We start from the raw sequence: 22,942 nt of genomic DNA, 5'->3' as shown, positions 1-22,942 counted from the left end.
TGGGAGGATGGCATGAGCCCAGAAGCTGGAAGCTGCAGTGAGCTATAACTGCACCACTATACTCCAGTCTGGGCAGCAAAGTGAGACCCTGTCTCAGAAGGAAAAAAAGAAAACAAAACAAACAAACAAAAAAAAACTGTGGTATGAAGGTTGAACAATTTACTTAACCTCCCTTAGGTCCCTCAGCTGGAAAATGGGAAATCATATCTATCTCAGCAAGTTGTTCACACATACTGTGGCTAAAAGGACTTTATTTGCCCAGTCATTCACTTATTCATTCATTCCACAAATACTTATAAATTGTAGTCCTACAAAAAGCGTAGAATAATCATTCCCATAAAACAGAACAGGAAAATAAAATGATGTAAACATGAGTTAAATGTAAATACTCATTCAACAAACATTTACGGAGTTTGTGCCATGTTCCAGGCACTGTGCTATGTGCTGGGGACAACTGCAAAGGTAAATATGCCAGAATCCTTGTTTTTGAAGTTTTCTGTCAAATGGATGAGGAGAAAACAAAAGAGATCACATTGTCAATGGGTAAGTGACATAGAAGAGTGCAATGGGAACACATCACATTCCCATCGGGGACATTCTCCAACCCAAGTTAGTTTCAGGAAAGAGATCAGTTCACTTACAGTCAGGAAACAACAGATGCTGGAGAGGATGTAGAGAAATAGGAACACTTTTACATTGTTGGTGGGAGTGTAAATTAGTTGAACTATTGTGCATGACAGTATGGTGATTCCTTAAGGATCTAGAACCAGAAATACCATTTGACCCAGCAATCCCATTACTGAGTATATACCCAAAGGATTATAAATCATTCTACTATAAAGACATATATGCACATGTATGTTTATTGCAGCACTATTTAAAATAGCAAAGACTTGGAACCAACCCAAATGCCCATCAATGATAGACTGGATAAAGAAAATGGGGGCACATATACACCATGGAATACTATGCAGCCATAAAAAAGAATGAGTTCATGTCTTTGCAGGGTCATGGATGAAGCTGGAAACCATCATTCTCAGCAAACTAACACAGGAACAGAAAACCAAACAATGAGAACACGTGGACACAGGGAGGGGAACATCACACACACTATCTGGGGATGGGGGGGAACTCCTGGACTCAAGTGGTCCGCCTGCCTCACCCTCTCAAAGTGCTGAGATTACAGGAGTGAGCCACCACACCCAGCCTATCATCACTTTTTCACTGATGCATTAAAGGGGAGGGAGAGCATTAGGACAAATACCTAATGCATGCAGGGCTTAAAACCTAGATGATGGGTTGTTGTGTGCAGCAAACCACCATGGCACATGTATACCTATGTAACAAACCTGCACGTTCTGCACATATATCCCAGAACTTAAAGTATAATAAACAAAAATAATTAAAAAAAAAAAAAAAGAAATCAGTTCACTTAACTTACCAGAGTCATCAATTTGAACTCTGAAATTAAAGCCACCACATTTCGCATGTCAAGGTGGGTGGATCACTTGAGCCCAAGAGTTCAAGACCAGCCTGGGCAACATTGCAAAACCCCATCTCTACAAAAAAATACAAAAATTAGATGGGCGTGGTGGCATGTGCCTGTAGTCCCAGCTACTCAGGAAGCTGAAGTAGGAGGATCACTTGAGCCCAAGAGTTCAAGACCAGCCTGGGCAATGCTGCAAAACCTCACCTCTACCAAAACTACAAAAATTAGCCAGGCATGGTGGCATGTGCCTGTAGTATCAGCTACTCAGGAGGCTGAGATGGGAGGATCACTTGAGCCCAGGGAGGTCGGGGCTGCACTGAACCAAGATCACGCCACTACACTCCAGCCTTGGTGACAGAGCAAGACCCTGTCTCAAAAAAAAAAAAAAAAAAAAAAAAAAAGCCACCACAAGGTGTTTCTCTTTTATTCATACCCATTTGCTGCACTAAGGCTATAGATTCTTTCTAAAGACCCCAGTGCATGTTGGAAATCTTCCAAAGAAATTAGATCCTTTTGTTTCTCTGAGATTTTGCCACCAGTCCAAACCAAAAGAGCCAAATGGAGCGGCTGGCACATCCATTGACTACTCACTGCCAACTCCCTTCCCTCAGAACACAATGCTCTTCTATTTCGAAGAAGCCCTCGTAGCAACTTGTTCCACGTCAATCAATGGCTGAATTAAAAAAGGACGTCAATTTCAACTCTCTCAGGTCCAATTCCAAACACAAGACCAACTTCTCCTCCACTAAAAATAGGATATAACAACTCACGAAAAAACAGTTTTTTAATAACTTACCTCAAATTCTTCCCAAAAGCCTTGTTTGACTTTATCTGTGGTCTCAGCTAATTTGCTTAGTTCTCGAACTCTGCTTTCTATTTCAGCAGCATTTATACGAGTCGTGTTAAGGGGCTGATCGAGTACGGCAGTTGATGTAAAATAAAGAAAATATTACAGAAAAGGTTGTTAATGCAAAAATAAACAAAAAACAAAAAACACTTCTATGTTGATACTCATAAAGGCACGGACAGAGGGTTCGTAGGACCCTGTAATTCACAATAAAGGTTTTCAAATAGTTTCACCACCTTTTCTGTTCAGCCAGAAAATGTGTCTTTCTTCAGTCTCCACATACACTTTATTTTGCTGATATAAATTCAAGTCTATTTTTCCTTTTTTTTTTTTTTTTGAGACGGAGTATTGCTCTGTCGCCCAGGCTAGAGTGCAGTGGCGCGATCTTGGCTCACTGCAAACTCCGCCTCCCAGGTTCACGCCATTCACCTGCCTCAGCCTCCCGAGTAGCTGGGACTACAGGCGCCCACCACCACGCCCGGCTAATTTTTTGTATTTTCGGTAGAGACGGGGTTTCACCGTGTTAACCAGGATGGTCTCAATCTCCTGACCTTGTGATCCGCCAGCCTTGGCCTCCCAAAGTGCTGGGATTACAGGCGTGAGCCACCACGCCCGGCCAAGTCTATTTTTCCTTATGAATAGACTACAACATTATTTAGAGAGATTATATCATTTTCCACTATCATAAAGGTGAACTTTGAAATAGCAACAATGCCAAAGTGAATAAGTGGGGTTACCTAAAGGTAACCAGAAGTGGATCTATAATGAAAATTTGCTTTAAAACTGTGTACGGCCTTAGGCCAGGCACAGTGGCTCACGCCTATAATCCCAGCAGTTTGAGAGGCTGAGGCGGGCAGATCACTTGAGGTCAGGAGTTCAAGACCAGCCTGGCTACATGGTGAAACCCCATCTCTACTAAAAACACAAAACTTAGCTGGGTGTAGTGGCACCACCTGTAATCCCAGCTACTCAGGAGACTGAGGCAGGAGAAGCTCTTGGAGCCAGGACACAGAGGTTGCAGTGAGCCAAGAACACGCCACTACATTCCAGCCTGGGTGACAGAGCAAAACTCTGTCTCAAAACAAAACAAAAAACAAAAAACCTCTGTAAGGCCTTTCACAGATAAATATGGGAATAACATAAATCTGGAATATGTTTCCAAGTACTATAGGAGGCAGTCAGTGAGTGGAGTAATAATAAGAAAAGATTTAGGGCTGGGTGTAGTGGCTTACGCCTGTAATCCCAAAACTTTGGGAGGCTGAGGCAGGCGGATCACCTAAGATCGGGAATTCGAGACCAGCCTGGCCAACATTGTGAAACCTCGTCTCTATTAAAAATACAAAAATTAGCCGGGCATGGTGGCAGGTACCTGTAGTCCCAGCTAATCAGGAGCCTGAGACAGGAGAATCGCTTGAACCCAGGATGTAGAGGTTGCAGTGAGCCGAGATTGCACCACTGCACTCCAGACTGGGTGGCAGAGTAAGACTGTCTCAAAAAAAAAAAAGATTTGATGAGTTGAAGCTGGGATGGGTACACAGAGGCTGATGACACTATTCTGTCTACCTCTGTATGTCTGCAAAATTCTCTATTAGGACTTTTTTAAGGTTTTTATTTTTTGAGACAGAGTTTTGCTCTTGTTGCCCAGGCTGGAGTGCAATGGCGCAGTCTCAGCTCACCACAACCTCCACCTCCCAGGTTCAAGCGATTCTCCTGCCTCAGCCTTCCCAAGTAGCTGGGATCATAGGCATGCACCACCAAGCCTGGCTAATTTTGTATTTTTAGTAGAGATGGGGTTTCTCCGTGTGGGTCAGGCTGGTCTTGAACTCCCAAACTCAGGTGATCCACCCACCTCGGCCTCCCAAAGTGCTGGGATTACAGGCGTGAGCCACCGCGCTCGGCTTTTTTAGGTTTTTAAGGAGAAAGCTTGAGCTTTCCAATCCGCTCACCTGCTTGAGTTGTAGTACTGTACCCAGTGTTTCCACCATAGGATTCTTCTTGTAATGTTCCACAAGATCTGTCAAAGAATCAAACCGTTCTCCTCCGCCAACGTCATATTTCAGTTCCTTTCAAAATAAACAGATGACGTTTATTATTTGTTACCTTTATGTTACATTGGTGTTTTCAAGCACTCTCATATTCACTGCAGCATTATTCACAATAGCTAGTATATGGAGAAAACTTAAATGTCCATCAAAAGATAGATAATAGGCTGGGTGCAGTGGCTCACGCCTAAATTCCAGCACTTTGGGAGGCCAAGACGGGCGGATCACTTGAAGTCAGGAGTTCGAGACCAGTCTGGCCAACATGGTGAAATCCTGTACCCACTAAAAATACAAAAATTAGCCAGGCTTGGTGGTGGATGCCTGTAATCCCTGCTACTCAGGACGGTGAGGCACGAGAATCACTTGAGCCCAAGAGGCAGAGGTTGCAGTGAGCCAACTGCACTTTAGCCTGGGTGACAGAGGGAGACTCTGTCTCAAAAAAAAAGATAAATAATAAAAATGTGGTGTGTGTATACAAATATACTAAAAGCGTAAATATACTCAATATACTCAAGTATAATAATATAGTAAATATGCTAATATACTAATATACTAACCATACTAATACATTAAGTATAATAAAAGCATATATGATCTTGACTAAGTGAGCAAAGAAAATCTGCCTTTGGATCAGGCACAGTAGTTCACATCTGTAATCCTAACACTTTGGGAGGTTGAAGCAGGCAAGCCTCTTGAGCCCTAGTTCAAGACCACCCTGGGCAATGTGGCGAAACACCATCTCTACAAAAAATACAAACACTAGCTGGGCATGGTGGCACACACCTGTAGTCCCAGCTACTCAAGAGGGTGAGTGAAGGAAGATCAACTGAGCCCAGGGAGGTTGAGGCTGCAGTGAGCCATGACAGAGCAAGATCCAGTCTCAAACGAATAAATAAATAAATATTTAAAAATAAATAAACAGAAGGTTAGGCACAGTGGCTCACACCTGTAATCCCAGCACTTTGGGAGGCCAAGGCGAGTGGATCATGAGGTCAAGAGATTGAGACCATCCTGGCCAACATGGTGAAACCCCACCTCTACTTAAAAAAATACAAAAAATTAGCCGGGCATGGTGGCAGCCGCCTGTAATCCCAGCTACTTGGGAGGCTGAGGCAGAAGAATCACTTAAACCCAAGAGGCGGAGGTTGCAGTGAGCCGAGATCACGCCATTGCACTCCAGCCTGGGCAAAAAGAGCAAAACTGTCTCACCAAAAAAAAAAAAAAAAAAAAAAAAACAGAAAGACAATCTGACTTTGAATGTAACAGTGTTTGTCTTCTTCCAGCAGAAAAATCACTCAAAGATTTGGGTCACCAGACCCAATGTGGTGAAACTCCATCTCTAGGTGACAGGGCAAGACTCTGTCTAAAAAACATAAATTAATTAATTAATTAGAATAAAATAAATAAATAATTAATTTTTTTAAAAAAAGACAATCTGACTTTGAATGTAATGGTGTCTGTCTTTTTCCAGCAGAAAAATCACCCAAAGACAACATCTTGCCAGGCCCATAGTTCAACTGGAGATTTACCTGACAGCGAATCATAACATGGGTCACTTTAGACTTGCCGTCATTGCTCTCCCCTTTGTCATCACCGGTGCGCACAGAGAGAACAAAATCTCCAGGGTGGCTCTGGCTCTCTCGTACAAGAAAACTACCATGTTTTCCTTTTTCAGTTAATAATTTCTCTGCTTCTTTCCCAGAGAGGTGTCCATGAAACCACCTAAAGTTTTTAAAAAATAAAAAAGAATTTAGCTCTACTATGGGTGCATGTTGTTCTTTCACAAAACTACTACATACAGTCAGCTCTCCTAAACACAATTAAAAAACAGACACATTCCTCCAAGGGATTGATCAATCCCACCTGAGACAGAAAATTTGCATCCCATGCGGGCAGGAAAAACTGCAAAGATGGTAAGAATGACCACTAAACTTCTTAATTGAGCCCAGTCGTTTAGAGACAAATGCCCCCAATCTTTCCTGTTTTTTTTTTAATCCCTCCTCTTTTAAAAATGCAATTTGCCATTCATACACTGCCCAATCTTAAAAGGACCAACTATTTAATTATAGCCATTTAAATAAGTTACAGGCCAGGTATAGTGGCTAATGCCTGTAATCCCAACACTTTGGAAGGCCAAGGCAGGAAGATCACTCGAGGTCAGGAGTTCAAGACCAGTCTGGGAAACACAGTGAAATCTATCTTTACAAAACAATTAAAAATTAGCATGGTGGCATCTGCCTGTAATTCCAGCTACAATATGAGGCCGAGGCAGGAGGATCACTTGAGTCCAGGAGGTTGAGACTGCAGTGAGCTATGATCATGCCACCACACTCTAGCTTGGGTGACAGAGCAAGACCCTGTCTCAAAAATAAATAAAGTTGGCTGGACACGGTGGCTCACGCCTGTAATCCCAACACTTTGGGAGACTGAAGCAGGTGGATCACCTGAGGTCAAGAGTTCGAGACCAGCCTGACCAACATGGTGAAACCCTGTCTCTGCTAAAAATAAAAAATTAGCCGGGCGTGGTGGCGAGTGCCTGTAATCCCAGCTACTCAGGAGGCTGAGGCAGGAGAATCACTTGAACCCAGGAGGTGGAGGTTGCAGTGAGCTGAGATCGCACCACTGCACTCCAGCCTGGGTGACAAGAGCGAAACTCTATCTCAAAATAAATAAATAAATAAATAATTTTAAAAATAAAGTCATAACAAAAAGTTGTAATAGAGACAGGCGCGGTGGCTCATGCCTATAATCCCAGCACTTTGAGAGGCCGAGGTGGGCAGATCACCTGAGGTCAGAAGTTCGAGACCAGCCTGGCAAACAGGACAAAACCCGTCTCTACTAACAATACAAAAATTAACTGGGCATGGTGGCACATGCCTGTAGTCCCAGCTACTTGGGAGGCTGAGGCAAGAGAATTACTTGAATCTGGGAGGCGGAAGTTGTAGTGAGCCAAGATCACGCCACTTGACTCCAGCCTGGGTGACAGAGTGAGACTCCATCTCAAATTAAAAAAAAAAAAAGAAAGAAAAAGTTGTAATAGAGACAGAAAATCATTTTGAAGGTTTGTCCTTGCTTTGGCATGTAAACACTCAATTAAAAAGGATCTTCATTATAAATTAATTCAAACATTTCAACCTTTTCCATATATACAACCTATAATTCAACAGCCTCCAGTGTCTTTGGACTATATCCTGAGTGATCATCTCAAACTGTGTAATGCACGTAAGACTTGGAGTAAAAATGAGGGATTTTGCTAAAAATATGAATTCCCAGGCTCCACAGCCAGCAATATCAATACACTTAAGTCTGAATGAGGCCCAGGAATCTGCATTTAAACCAGCACATCAGACAGTCCTGATGCAGGCATCCAAGGCCATCCAAGGACAGACTTTGAGACAATACTGCTCCATGTTACTATGGGAAGCATTTTAACCTAGTTCTATTAATAAAGTGGCTTTTTCCCTCAGGATCTTGGTCAGAAAGCAAGCACTATCATGGCAGGTGGTGTTAATGGCTCATCATCAAATGAATAAACTTTGAGTTATTTTTCATCCACATTCAACTGAAAACAGTAAAATTTAGAAATAAACTGTACAGAGTTGGCTGACAGCCTTTTGCCTGAAGCTATAGTGGTAGCTAGAGAAACAAATTATCAGCACATAATAGCACTGACATAAAGGTATAAGCTAATAAAATCATACCTGAAGACACAAAATATACAAACTAAGAAATCCTGAATTTGCACCAAGTCAGAGAGGAGACTGGGAGTGTACAAAACAAATACAATCAATAAATAAGTCAAGCCCATGCTTTCATCAGGCTAGTTCCAATACAGGGGGACAGATCTTGAAAATAACACAATTCTCTCTAAGTAAGGTCACTCTCACATAATTGTGGAGATAACATTAAAAGAATTGATGAAAAAGCTGACCCTCTGAGCTCTCTGCTTTTCCACTTCTGAGCTTAAACTGACATCTGTTGGTGGCACTGCTGAATAACTGGTCGAGAGCCACCATAGAAAACTGCTGCTATTTTGGTGTCTCCATTATCATTTGTTTTCTTCTAATAACTCTCAAAGATTATCCGCCAAAGTTCAATAAGTCTTAAAACTAATACATGTAACCAAGTATATGCAGGAATGCTATGCAATCCCCATAGGATGAGTGTAAGTAACACTGATTAAAACTTTTGCAAGAAAAAGGTACTCTGAAAATAATTTGATGCTATTAGTCTCACTTTAATAATTCTTTAAAGATTACAGCTCAAAAAACAGTCACAAGCCTTTGGAGTCAGAAAGTCATACACAGACCTCAGTCATGCATTTCTGACACATAGGGCACAAGGGAGCAGCAAACTTTGTGGTCACTAAAATGTTACTAACCTTTCAGAGGTAGGATCTGCACAGTTCAGAGGATATTTAAGCTCAATAACATCTCCATTCTTCTCTTTTAATTGCCCGTGATGTTCCATGTAATACTGGACCAACTCTGCCAAAGTGGCAAATTTCTCCCCTCCATACAGGTCATAGTAATCACCAGTGTTCTGAATCTTGATGTGGGTGACAGCTCCATTTCTTCTAAAATAGTCCATTGGAAAGGGAGGCAAGGGGACAAATAACGAGTTACACCAGTAAAATCAGATCTCATGTTCCACGTCAGATTTCATCTAAATGTTGAAAGAAACCCAAGAAACGAATTTACCCATTCCCTATAAGAAATATGATGGGTGAAATAACCACATAATCAACCAACTCAACACAAAGGTCTTTTTGTTTACCTTGCATATGTTTGCTCTTGTTGCCCAGGCTGGAGTGCAATGGTGAGATCTTGCCTCACCGCAACCTTCGCCTCCCAGGTTCAAGCAATTCTCCTGCCTCAGCCTCCTGAGAAGCTGGGATTACAGGAATGCGCCACCACGCTCGGCTAATTTTGTATTTTTAGTAGAGATGGGGCTTCTCCATTTTGCTCAGGCTGGTTTCAAATTCCTAATCTCAGGTGATCCACCCACCTCAGGTGATCCTCCCAAAGTGCTGGGATTACAGGCATGAGCCACCACGCCCGACCTATCTGGTATATCTTCTATTTTGAAAGACTGGCCTATCGAATTGCATATATTAAGTAACAATAACTGAATAGCTACCAAAAAACATTTTGCTTTTTAATCATAAAAATGTATAAACAAATTGTGTTACATTACTATTCATACAATGGAATACTATGCATTGCAAAAATTGCTGTTACTATTCATGCAATGGGATACCATGCAGCAATTTGTTTGTTTTGTTTGTTTGTTTGCTTTTTTGTTTTTGAGACAGAGTCTCACTCTGTCGCCCAGGCTGGAGTACAGTGGCACAATCTCAGCTCACTGCAAGCTCCATGTCCCAGGTTCACGCCATTCTCCTGCTTCAGCCTCTCAAGTAGCTGGGACTACAGGTGCCCGCCACCATGCCAGGCTAATTTTTTTTGTATTTTTAGTAGAGACAGGGTTTCACCCTGTTAGCCAGGATGGTATCTGTCTCCTGACCTCGTGATCTGCCCACCTCTGCCTCCCAAAGTGCTGGGATTACAGGCATGAGCCACCGTGCCCGGCTACTATGCAGCAATTAAAAAAAAAAAAAAAATGATAGCCAGGCACAGTGGCTCACGTCTGTAATCCCAGCATTTTGGGAGGCTGAGGTGAGAGGATCACCTGAGGTCAGGAGTTCGAGACCAGCCTGGCCAACACGGTGAAACCCTGTCCCTACTAAAAATACAAAAATTAGCCAGGAGTGGTGGCGGGCACCTATAATCCCACCTACTGGGGAGGCTGAGGCAGGAGAATTGCTTTAACCTGGGAGGCAGAGGTTGCGGTGAGCCGAGATCACGCCACTGCACTCCAGCCTGGGCAACAAGAGTGAAACTCTGACTCAAAAAAAATAAAAATAAAAATAAAAAGACATATGTAATTTTAAAGACACATGTAATGACACAGTTTTGAATATGAGGTAGTGTTATCCCAAAGCACAAAACAATATATGCAAAAGGTTACTACATTCATGGAGGCATTATGTATCATTTTAAAATACTGGACGCAACTAAATCGCTACCTGCTGGTGACAGTATATAGAAGTTATGAAATATTCACATGATAGAATGCTATCCAGCTGATTAAAAAGATGAGAGAGATCACTACAAGATTTAGGTAAGTGAAAAAAAATTACAAAGAAATATATTTAATGTTCTACTTGATGTGTAAAAATAAAAGGAAAATAGTAATAAAAATATAAATTTGCTTATTTTTGTAAAAAGAAACATAGGGCTGGGCATGGTGGCTCATGCCTATAATCCCAGCACTTTGGGAGGCCGAGGCAGGCAGATCCCTTGAGGTCAAGAGTTTGAGATTAGCCTGGACAACATGGTGAAACCCCATCACTACTAAAAATACAAAAATTAGCTGGGCGCGGTGGTGTAATCCCAACTACTTAGGTGGCTGCGTCATCAAAATCACTTGAACCCAGGAGGCGGAGGTTGCAGTGAGCTAAGATTGTGCCACTACACTCCGGTCTGGGCAACAGAGCAAGATTGTCTCAAAAAAAAAAAAAGAAAGAAAAAGAATGAAAGAAACACATAAGAATAAACAAGAAATTAATAGAAATGGCTACCTACAGGATGGAGATAGTGTGGTACAAAGAAGTAGGAGTAAGAATGAGATTTGTCAGGCCAGGCGCGATAGCTCACGCCTGTTACCCCAGCACTTTGGGAGGCCAGGCAGGTGGATCACTTTAAGTCAGGAGGTCAGGACCAGCCTGGCCAACATGGTAAAACCTAGTCTCTACAAAAAAATACAAAAATTAACCGGGCACGGTGGCACACGCCTGTAATCGTAGCTACTCAGGAGGCTGAGGCAGGAGAACTGCTTGAACCCAGGAGGCTGAGGTTGCAGTGACCCAAGATTGTGGCCACTGCACTCCAGCCTAGGCGAAAGAGCGAGACTTTGTCTCAAAAAAAAAAAAAAAAAGTCAGGCATGGTAGCTCATGCCTGTAATTCCAGCACTTTGGGAGGCCAAGACAGGTGGATCACCTGAGGTCAGGAGTTTGAGACCAGCCTGGTCAACACGGTGAAACCCCATCTCTACTAAAAATACAAAAATTAGCTGGGCATGGTGGAACACACCTGTAATCCCAGCTACTCTGGAGGCTGAGGCAGGAGAATGGCTTGAACCCAGGAGGCAGAGGCTGCAGTGAGCTGAGATCATGCCATTGCACTTCAGCCTGGGCAATAAGAGTGAAACTCCTTCTCAAAAAAAAAAAAAAAAAAAAAATTAGATCTTTATCAATCAGCATAGAGCTCAAAAAAAATTTTTAAGTTGCAAAATGATACATACATTATAAATCCATGTATGTGAATTTTTAAAACACAAAAACCAACTTTGTATTGTTCATACACAGTACAAATGCAGTACAACTATAAAAATATGTTCAGGAAGAATATATGCCAACCTCTTGGTGGTTTCCTCTGGGGAAAGAGGGAGGGAAACGAGCCTGGGCAGGGGAACAAAGGGGACCACAACTTCCTCAGTCATGTTTTACTTGTTGATAAAGGAAAGTGAGCTGAAGAAACTCTTAACAAGTATTTTTCTTGTTAAGAAATCAACAGAGTCTGAGTGTGGTGGCTCATGTCTGTAATCCCAACATTTGGGAGGCTGAGGCAGGAGGATCACTTGAGGCTAAGAGTTAAAGATCAGCCTTGGTAATACAGTGAGACCTCATCTCTACAAAAAATATTTTTGAAAAGTGCTGAGCATGGTGGCACAAGCCTGGAGTCCCAGATACCCAGGAGGCTGAGGCAGGAGGATCACTTGAGCCCAGGAGTTCAAGGCTGCTGTAAGCTGTGATCGCACCACTGCACTCCAGCCTGGACAAGAGAGCAAGAGCTTGTCTCAAAAAAAGAAGGCCAGGCATGGTGGCTCACACCTGTAATCCTAACACTTTGGGAGGCTGAGGCAGAAGGATTGCGTGAGGCCAGGAGTTCAAGGCCAACCTGGCCAACATTGGAAGATCCCACCTCTATAAAAAAAAATTGAAAAAGAAATAAAATTTTTAAATAAATCAACAGGAAGGAAAAGAAAAATGCAGAAACCAGGTTCAAGATGCGTGAAACAAGGCTTAAGCACTGGAGGGCTTAAGAACTTCTATGACCTGCTCCAACTCACCTTCCATGAGGTCTCAGGGGGAGAAGAAGGGCCCTTCTTATTCCCCTTCTGCTAAATGTCCAGGAGGCCACTCCACAAACCCTGAAGGCAGCCCAGGGCTCAGGGAAGGCCTTCAAGCTGGAAATGCAGGCAGCAAGCTGTCCAAGCATGGTTTTACCACCTCCTACCTGGAAAACACTCTCAGAATTCTCTCTCTTCATTCCAACTTACCTAACGGAAAGTGTGAAGTCTCCAGGGTTACTTTTACTAGGCCTTGCCAAAAAACTGCCATCAACTCCTCTTGTCAACAGTAGGTTTTCCGCCTCCACACCAGTGATATTTGGGTGAAACCATCTTAAAAAGAGAGAGAGAGTAAGTAATAATTAAAAAAAAAAACAAAAACAAAAACACTGTCAGCACTACTTTCCACAACAACACAGCTAAGATGCATTATGAGCAGAGTAGTTTTAGAAAATACAAATCAAGACCTTCCCTGTCCCTTCCCCCTCTTCTCCTTAGTCAATGCCTCCTCCCTGCCTTTCCCTTGGTAGAGACCTGGGATTCAGTAGGCGGGGCTGGGGATATGATCAGAGGGACTGGGACTAGGGTATTAAGACTGTGCACTGATGGGGCCAGGCCCAAGAAAACAGACCATGTGGTCGCAAGACTGAGCACATGGAATAAATATCCATAAACTAGAGGCAGGGCACAGTGGCTCACGCCTGTAATCTCAACATGTTGGGAGGCCGAAGCAGGTGGATCACCTGAGGTTGGGAGTTTGGAAGCAGCCTGACCAACATGGAGAAACCTGTCTCTAATAAAAATACAAAATTAGCTGGGCGTGGTGGTGCATGCCTGTAACCCCAGCTACTTCAGAGGCTAAGGCAGGAGAATCGCTTGAACCCGAGAGGTGGAGGTTGCAGTGAGCCAAGATTGCACCACTGCACTCCAGCCTGGGCAACAAGAGCGAAACTCCATCTCAAAAAAAAAAAAAAGAATAAATAAACTACTTAATAAATAAGTTACCATGTTGAGGATAGCAAGCCAGGTTTCTCACTGTTGGGAAGGGAGACACATATATGAGAAGGGAGAAAGCCAGAATAAATTCCATGATGTTAGACTGTAATTGGAGGTATTAGTGCAAACTCTAATTTTTAATATATATATGTAAAGACAGATATGTAGATACAGAAATATATATGTATATGTATGATTCTGAATGGGAGCAGTGGCTCACGCCTATAATCCCAGCACTTTGGGAAGCCAAGGTGGGCAGATCACTTGAGGTCAGGAGCTGGAGACCATCCTGGCCAACATGGTGAAACCCCATCTCTACTAAAAATACAAAAATTAGCCAGGCGTGGTGGTGGGCACCTGTAATCCCAGCTACTCAGGAGGCTGAGACAGGAGAATTGCTTGAACCCAGGAGGCAGAGGTTGCAGTGAGCCATGATTGTGCCACTGCACTCCAGCCTGGGTGACAGAGCAAGACTCCATCTCAAAATAATAATAATAATAAAGAAATATAGTCCGGGCACGGTGGCTCACTCCAGTAATTCCAGCACTTTGGGAGGCTGAGGCAGGTGGATCACAAGGTCAGGAGATCGAGACCATCCTGGCTAACACAGGGAAACCCCGTCTCTACTAAAAATACAAAAAATTAGCTGGGCGTGTAGTCCCAGCTACTCGGGAGGCTAAGGTAGGAGAACGGTGTGAACCCGGGAGGTGGAGCTTGCAGTGAGCCGAGATTGCGCCACTGCACTCCAGCCTGGGCGACAGAGATTCCATCTCAAAAAAAAAAGAAATATATGCTTTGGTGTATGTGTACATGTTTTTATGATTACACACACACATACACACACACACACACACACATTTCCTAGGTCTCTTCTGAAAGGGTTTGGAAGTAATGACACTCCAGTAGCAATCACACCTAACACCTCTATCTTGGTTTCTACATATTGGGTTTTTCATTCTCCGATGAAAGGAACTGGCCTCTTTGAAGAAATGGCTGATCCCAGGGTTGGGGCAGTAAAAGTAAGAAGATGAACTTGGAACATCCTATTGTGGGCCAGTAAGAAAGAGTTCCAACAAGGAGCTATGAAAAGGACACAAGAGACAAATTGCAGGATCCTCCGCTGGCCAAAGTAGGGACAATTTGTACCTCAAAATAAGCAATGACAGTAACAGATTATAACCCATGGAATAAAATAGGAAATAGTTCATTCCTTGGTTTCCTATTTTTTTAACTAATTGTTTGCTTAAAAATTGAAACATGGAGGCTGGGTGCGGTGTCTCACGCCTGTAATCCCAGAATTTTGGGAGGCCGAGGTGGGCAGATCACTTGAGGTCAGGAGTTCAAGACCAGCCTGACCAACATGGTGAAACCCCATCTCTACTAAAAATACAAAACTTAGCCGGGCATGGTGGCACGCATCTGTAATCCCACCTACTCGGGAAGCTGAGGCAAGAGAATCACTTGAACCCAGGGAGCTGAAGTTGCAGTAGGCTGAGATCATGCCACTACACTCCAGCCTGGGTGACAGAGTGAAGACCTTGCCTCAAAAAAGAAAAAAAAAAAAAGTGGAAGTATCATATGATCCAAGAAAAAAAAAAAAATGGAAGTACCGTATGATCCAGAAATTCCACTTCCAGGTATATACTCAAAGTAATTGAAAACAGGGATTTAAACTGGTATATTTCTATAACTCATATTCATAGCAGCATTATTTGCAAAAGCCAAAAGGTGAAAGGAAACAGCATATATAGATGGATGAATAGATAAACATTCTACAGCGTATATAGATGGAAGAATAGATAAACATTCTAAGTGAACTAAGCCAGTGACTAAAGGACAATGTTATAGTTTGAATGCCTGTCCCCTCAGGTTGAAACTTAATCCTCAGCCAGGCACAGTGGTTCATGCCTATAATCCCAACACTTTGCGGGGCTGAGATGGGAAGATCGCTTGAGCCCAGGAGTTCAAGACCAGCCCGGGCAACATAATGAAACCCCATCTCTACAAAAATTGCAAAAATTAGGGCCAGGTGCAGTGGCTCACACCTGTAATCCTAGCATGTTGGGAGGCCAAGGCAGGTGGTTCACTCGAGCCCAGGAGTTCAAGACCAGCTTGGGCAACATGGTGAAACCCAGTCTCTACAAAAAATATAAAAATTAGTCAGGAATGGTGGTGTATGCCTATATTCCCAGCTACTAAGGAGGCTGAGGTGGGAGGATCACCTGAGCCCAGGAGGTCAAGGTTGCAGTGAGCCAAGATCATACCACTACACTCCAAGCCAGGCAACAGAATAAGACCCTGTCTCAAAAAAAAAAAAAAAAAAAGGCCAAGCACGGTGGCTCACGCCTGTAATCCCAACAGTTTGGGAGGCTGAGGCGGGCAGATCATGAGGTCAGGAGTTCGAGACCAGTCTGACCAAGAGGGCAAAATCCTGTCTCAACTAAAAATACAAAATTAGGCAGGCGAGGTGGCGCAGGTCTGTAATCCCAGTTACTCTAGAGGCTGAAGCAGAAGAATCACTTAAATCCGGGAGACGGAGGTTGCAGTGAGCTGAGATCGCGCCATTGCACTCCAGCCTGGGCAACAAAAGCAAAATTCTGTCTCCCAAAAAAAAAAAAAAAAGATATAACCATGAAGAGGAGTCAGGCGGGATGCAAAGAAATATCCAAATTAAAGGCCAGTAACAAGACTTAGCAAGTAATACATGCATTAATGCATAACCTGGAAATATAATGGACCAAAACAAACAAAATAAAAGGGAAGAAGAGTTTTTGTGGTTGTTTTGTCTTTTGCTATAAGGATATTACTGAAACAATTTGAAAGAGGTACAAAGCTTTGATAGTAGTCTTGTTATAATATACATTTTGGTGATATACTGTGGTTATGTAACCAAGTATCCTTGATTTTTAGGACATATACACTGAAGTATTTCGGAGCAATGAGACGCCATGTCTGCATTTTACCCTCAAGTGGTTCCAACAAAACTTAAATACAGAGACACATATATATACACTCATGTATATATACATGTGTATTTTATATGTAGATGTGCATTTTATATATAAAATACATACATATACATGCAATACATATATATGTGTAGTGTATATATAATTTATATATATAGATATATTACACAGAAAGAAAGAGAGAGAGAAGGCAAACATGGTACAGGTTGAGTATCCCAAATCTAAAATGCTCCAAAATCCACGGCCAGGCGCAGTGGTTCACTCCTGTAATCCCAGCACTTTGGGAGGCCAAGGCAGGTGGATCACCTAAGGTCAGGAGTTCAAGACCAGCCTAGCCAACATGGTGAAACCCTGTCTCTACTAAAAATACAAAAATTAACTGGGCATGGTGTCATGTGCCTGTAATCCCAGCTACTCAGGAGGCTGAGGCAGGGAGAATTGCCTGAACCTGGGAGGCAGAGGTTGCAGTAAGCCGAGATTGTGCCACTTGCACTGTAGCCTGGGCAACAAAGCGAGACTCTGTCTCAAAAAAAAATGGGCCGGGCTTGGTGGCTCAGCCTGGTCACTTTGGGAGGCTGAGGCGGGCAGATCACCTGAGGTCAAGAGTTCAAGACCAGCCTGGCCAACATGGTGAAACCCATCTCTACTAAAAATACAAAAATCAGCCGGCATGATGGCAGACGCCTATAGTCCCAACCACTCAGGGGGCTGAGGCAAGAGAATCACTTGAACCCAGAAGGTGGAGTTTCCAATGAGCCAAGATCGCTCACTGCACTCCATCCTGGGTGATGGAGCAAGACTCCATCTCAAAAAATAAATTAATTAAATAAATAAATAAAGTGCCCATATGACACTCAAAGGAAATGCTCATCACAGCATTTCAGGTATTTCAGATTTGAGATTTGGGGATTAGAGATGCTTAAGTATATAATAAAAATATTCCAAAATTTGAAAAAATCTGAAATCGAAAACACTTCTGGTCCCAAGCATTTTGGAGAAGGGATACTCAAGCTGTATAAGGTTGACTTGTAAATCTGGATGAAAAGTAAACATGAATTATTTGTACTATTTTGCAACTTTTATTTAAATTTGAAATTATTTCAAACTAAATGTTTTTTAAAACCCACAAATGATGAAATCCATCATGAATGGCATCTGCTTCAGAGGAGACCTCTCTAGTTTCCAGCAAAAAGATATTCCTCAGAGATTCCAAAAGTCACTGAGATTCATGGCAACAGTAACTTCTAACGTCAAATTATCCTGGATCTTTCTAGGCTAACAGAATGCTCTGAAATGCTCCCAGGAATATAAGTCAATACTAAATGCAGAGTTCTGGTATTGACAATCAAGTGAACTTTTAAGAGACTTCTCCACAAATATTGACCCAATTCAAGTATCTTACAATAGAGAAAGAGACCAGGCACAGTGGCTCACACCTGTAATCCCAACACTTTGGGAGGCCAAGGTGGGCAGATCACCTGAGGTCAGGAGTTCAAGACCAGCCTGGGCAAAATGGCAAAACCCTGTCTCTACAAAAAATACAAACATTAGCCAGGTGTGGTGCCATATGCCTGCAGTCCCAGTTACTCAGGAGGCTAAGGTGGGAGGATGACTTGAGCCTGGGAGGCAGAAACTGCAGTGAGCAGAGATCGCACCACTGTACTCCAGCCTGGGCAACAGAGCGAGACCTTCTCTCAGATTTGAAAAAAAAAAAAAAAGGGCTGGGCGAGGTGGCTCACACCTGTAATCCCAGCACTTTGGGAGGCCGAGGGGGGTGGGTCACCTGAGGTTGGGAGCTCGAGACCAGCCTGACCAACATGGAGAAATTCTGTCCCTACTAAAAATACAAAATTAGCCGGGCATGGTGGTACATGCCTGTAATCCCAGCTACTCGGGAGGCTGAGGCAGGAGAATCGCTTGAAACCGGGAAGCAGAGGTTGCGGTAAGCTGAGATCGCCACCACTGCACTCCAACCTGGGCAACAACACAAAACTCCATCTCAAAAAAAAAAGAAAAGAAAAATCGTAAAGCTCAGATCAAAATAATGAAATACTCATTTGCGTTTTTTTTTTTTTTTTTTTTGAGACAGAGTCTCACTCTATTGCCCAGGCTGGAGTGCAGTGGCATGATCTCGGCTCACTGCAAGCTCCGCCTCCTGGGTTCATGCCATTCTCCTGCCTCAGCCTCCTGAGTAGCTGAGACTACAGGCACCCGCCACCACGCCCGGCTAATTTTTTGTATTTTTAGTAGAGACGGAGTTTCACCGTGTTAGCCAGGATGGTCTCGATCTCCTGACCTTGTGATCCGCCCGCCTCGGCCTCCTAAAGTGCTGGGATTACAGGCGTGAGCCACCGCGCCCAGCCCTCATTTGCTTTTTACTCCCTCTGAGAGCTTGTCAGATTGAGTCTTGGCCCAGTGACTCATACCTATAATCCCAGCACTTTGGGAGGCCGAGGCAGGCGAATCACCTGAAGTCAGGAGTTTGAGACCAGCCTGGCCAACATGGTGAAACCCCATCTGTACTAAAAATACAAAAATTAGCCGAAAGTAGTGGCATGCAGCTGTAATCCCAGATACTCGGGAGGCTGAGGCAGAAGAATCACTTGAACCCAGGAAGCAAAGGTGCAATGAGCTGAGATCGCGCCACTGTGCTCCAGACTAGGCGACAGAGCAAGACTCTCGTCTAAAAAAAAAAAAAAAAAAAAAAAAGGCCAGGGGCGCGGTGGCTCACGCCTGTAATCCCAGCACTTTGGGGAGGCCAAGGCGGGCGGATCACGAGGTCAGGAGATTGAGACCCTCCTGGCTAACATGGTGAAACCCCATCTCTACTAAAAATACAAAAAAATTAGCTGGGTGTGGTGGTGGGCACCTGTAGTCCCAGCTACCTGGGAGGCTGAGGCAGGAGAATAGCATGAACCCAGGAGGCGGAGCTTGCAGTGAGCCAAGATCGCACCACTGCACTCCAGCCTGGGTGACAGAGTGAGACTCCGTCTGAAAAAAAAAAAAGAAGACTGAGACAGAATAGAATTTCACCCAGGAAAATGTCAACCTCAATTTATGTGACACCTATTATTCTAGCACCCAATACTTTTGCATTCAGAATGGTTAAACTATTCTGTTAAGAAAAAAAAAACCCTTGCTTGCAGCTTCTTTCATCTGTGGTTCCCACATAGACGCCCAGAGCTCTAAGGGATCAAAAAGTAATGACAACTGGCTTCTAGCTATTTATAATTTTTCAAAAAGGTATAATGAAACTCTTACATTAAGCCTCAGTTTGTCTACGTACATAAGCTAATTAAAATGTCAACTCTCTTTTGCTTTTGGCTGCAAAACAATTATGCTAATTAGGTGTGGCAGCTGGAAACTGAGTGGCATATGTGCCTTCTACCAAGAGGAAAAAAAAGGAAAAACTAATTATTATATAATACAGGTGTGGTGACCAAATCTTTCAGAATATTGGGTTTATGGTTTGGGTTAAAAAAAAAAAAAGATAATCCAGCCATGCACGGTGGCTCATGCCTGTAATCCCAGCACTTTGGGAGGCCAAGGCGGGTAGATCACCTGAGGTCAGGAGTTTGAGACTAGCCTGGCCAACACAGTGAAACCCCCGTCTCTACTAAAAATACAAAAAATCAGCCAGGTATGGTGGCATACGCCTGTAGTCCCAGCTACTCGGGAGGCTGAGACAGGCGAATCACCTGAACCTGGGAGGCAAAGGTTACAGTGAGCCGAGATCACAGCACTGCACTCCAGCCTGAGCGAAAGAGCGAGACTCCGTCTCAAAAAATAGTAATAATAATAATAATAATTCAAAAATTAGCTGGGCATGGTGGCTGGGGCCTGGCGCCTGTAATCCCAGCTACTTGGAAGGCTGAGGCATGAGAATCACTTGAACCCCAGAGGCAGAGGTTACAGTGAGCTGAAATCACACCACTCCACTCTAGCCTCGGCAACAGGGGCAGACTCCATCTCAAAAATATAATAAAATAAACATAAATTTAAAATTTTTTTTTAAAAAAGGCAGTCCCTTCCCCAAATGACGGGCTGAGAATCACTAACACATGGTGGCAAAGCCTTAGGGGTAGCCACATAGACTCTGGTGCCAGATTGTCTTGGTCTGAAGCCCACCTCTCTGTGACCCTGGGCTAAGTTAAGTCCTCTGTTAAGTCCTATAAAATGGAAGGTGTAATAGTACCCATGTCATAGTGTTGTTGAGAGGATAAAATGAGTTAATATTTATAAGGTATCTAGAAGAGTGCCTGGACTTTCAGGTAGCCAAGGACAACGATGATTGCCTAAATCCATCTCTACCCACACATCCTTCAAAACCAACATAGAATTAAAAACAAAACAAGTCAGGCACAATGGTTCATGCCTGTAAATCCCAGTGTTTTGGGAGGCTGAGGTGGGAGGATTGCTTAAGGCCAGGTGTTCAAGACCAGCTTGGGCAACATAGCAAGATCCTATCTCTACAAAAAATTTAAAAAGTAGCCGGGGGCCAGGCGCAGTGGCTCAAGTCTGTAATCCTAGCACTTTGGGAGGCCAAGGCGGGTGGATCACTTGAGGTCAAGAGTTCAAGACCAGCGGGGCCAACATGGTGAAACCCTGTTTCTACAAAAAATTACAAAAATTAGCTGGGTATGGTGGCATGCACCTGCAGTCTCAGCTACTCGGGAGGCTGAGGTGAGAGAATTGCTTGAACCTGGGAGGCAGAAGTTGCAGAGAGCCGAGATTGCGCCACTACTCAACAGTCTGGTGGACAGAGCAAGACTTCGTCTCAAAAAGAAAAAAAAAAATTAGTCAGGGATGGTGGTGTGCTCCTGTAGTCCCAGCTACTCAGGAGGCTGAGGTGGGACACCTAAGCCCAGCAGCTTGAGGATGCAGTAAGCTATGATCAAGATGCCACTGCACTCCAGCCAGAGCAAGCAGGGGACCCTGTCTCTAAGAAATACACACAAGAAAACAATAAACAAATAAAATGACGTGAAAACCACACCCTCAGCTTAAGAGAATGCCCAAACTTCCAGATTACCTGTAAGCAAAAAAAGAAAATATACCAAACGTCAGTGAGTGACTGCTCATCCTCCTACTCCAAGCCTTTGTGCAAAAGAAGAGCATTCTGAGAAAAACAGCATGGTGTAGAGAACAGGGGAGCTAGTGGCAGGCCTAAAATTGCTCTAAAACCACCCCCAGAAACAGAAAGTCCACCCGAAGTGTGAAAATACTGCTGGTACATCAGAGCCCTGTTTATGGAAAGGGGCATGATTCCAGGGGGAAAGACTAAAAAGTTGTGGAAATAAGTCAGAAAACCTAGAACAAATGCGTAATTTTTCGGGGAAATGCAGTCTACAAAAATTAACCCATTAGAGTAAGAAAACTTAGGCAGACCAATTTGTATTAAAAAAAAAATAGAGGGAGCCTCTCTGAACCTACTCTGGTTCAGAGGCTACCTGATTAAAAATAAGAAAAAAATAGAGAAAACAATTAAGGAACTACCGCACAGAAAATCACCAGGTCCAGATGGATTCCCAGTGGAATTCTACCAAACCTTCAAAGACCAAATAGTCTCAATTCTTAAAATTATTCCTGAGTACTAAAAAGAAAGGAAAACTTCCAACTTCCTTTTACAAAGTAAACATAACACTGATACCTATACCAGATAAAGACGGCACAAAGAAAAACAACAACTAGAGACCAATGGTACTCATGAATATTGATACAGAACTTCTAAACAAAATATAAAAAGAATCCAATACCACATTTAGAAAATAATGCACCATAACCAAGTGGTTAGAACCAGATATCATACCACATATCAGAATAAATTTTAGGCTGGACACGGTGGCTAACACCCGTAATCCCAGCACTTTGGGAGGCAAAGGCGGGTGGATCACTTGAGATCAGTAGTTCGAGACCAGCCTGGCCAACATAGCAAAACCCCATCTGTACTAAAAAAAAATACAAAAATTGGCCAGGTGTGGCAGCAGGTGCCTGTAATACCAGTTACTCAGGAGGTCGAGGCAGGAGAATCGCTTGAACCCGGGAGGCAGGAGGCAGAGGCTGCAGAGAGCCAAGATCATTCCATTGCACTCCAGCCTAAGTGACACAGTGAGACCCTGTCTCAAAAAAATAAAATAGAATAAATAATAAACATAAAAGATGAAACAATGCAATACTAGAGGAAAACATGGGTGAATTTCTTGTTAACCTTAGAATAAGGAAAGGCTTTCCACGACTCAAAATCCAGGGGCAATAAAAAAAAGATTAATAAATCTGGGATAATTTTAACATCACCTTTCATCGACAATTGAATTGCTTTTTAAGAAAAATTCACTAAATGGTAAAACCTCAAAGACTGAAGTCAGTTCTAACTTGCAATTTGAGAGTCTTTAAACAAACCATTCTTTG

At 43.1% G+C, this 22,942-nt stretch overlaps 1 protein-coding gene across 2 annotated transcripts in view; it reads right to left on the bottom strand.

Moving 5' to 3' along the window:
- The window catches only part of PTPN11 (protein tyrosine phosphatase, non-receptor type 11), a 98,800-nt gene that overhangs the window by 57,125 nt on the left and 18,733 nt on the right, over positions 1–22,942 (bottom strand). Inside the window, exons 2-6 of one of the 2 annotated variants that reach the window (XM_025403590.1) lie at positions 12,780–12,902; positions 8,760–8,954; positions 5,908–6,100; positions 4,283–4,399; positions 2,286–2,399 (exon numbers count right to left, since the gene is read on the bottom strand). In XM_025403590.1, the coding sequence (XP_025259375.1) occupies positions 2,286–2,399; positions 4,283–4,399; positions 5,908–6,100; positions 8,760–8,954; positions 12,780–12,902 (742 nt within the window). The remainder of the gene's footprint in view (positions 1–2,285; positions 2,400–4,282; positions 4,400–5,907; positions 6,101–8,759; positions 8,955–12,779; positions 12,903–22,942) is intronic. The other variant, XM_025403592.1, reaches the window with a different exon arrangement.

Source organism: Theropithecus gelada, chromosome 11 (assembly GCF_003255815.1).
Source record: "Theropithecus gelada isolate Dixy chromosome 11, Tgel_1.0, whole genome shotgun sequence".
NCBI lineage: Eukaryota > Metazoa > Chordata > Mammalia > Primates > Cercopithecidae > Theropithecus > Theropithecus gelada.
The sequence above is the reverse complement of the archived record's forward strand: the minus strand, read 5'-3'. Positions and strand labels throughout refer to the sequence as shown.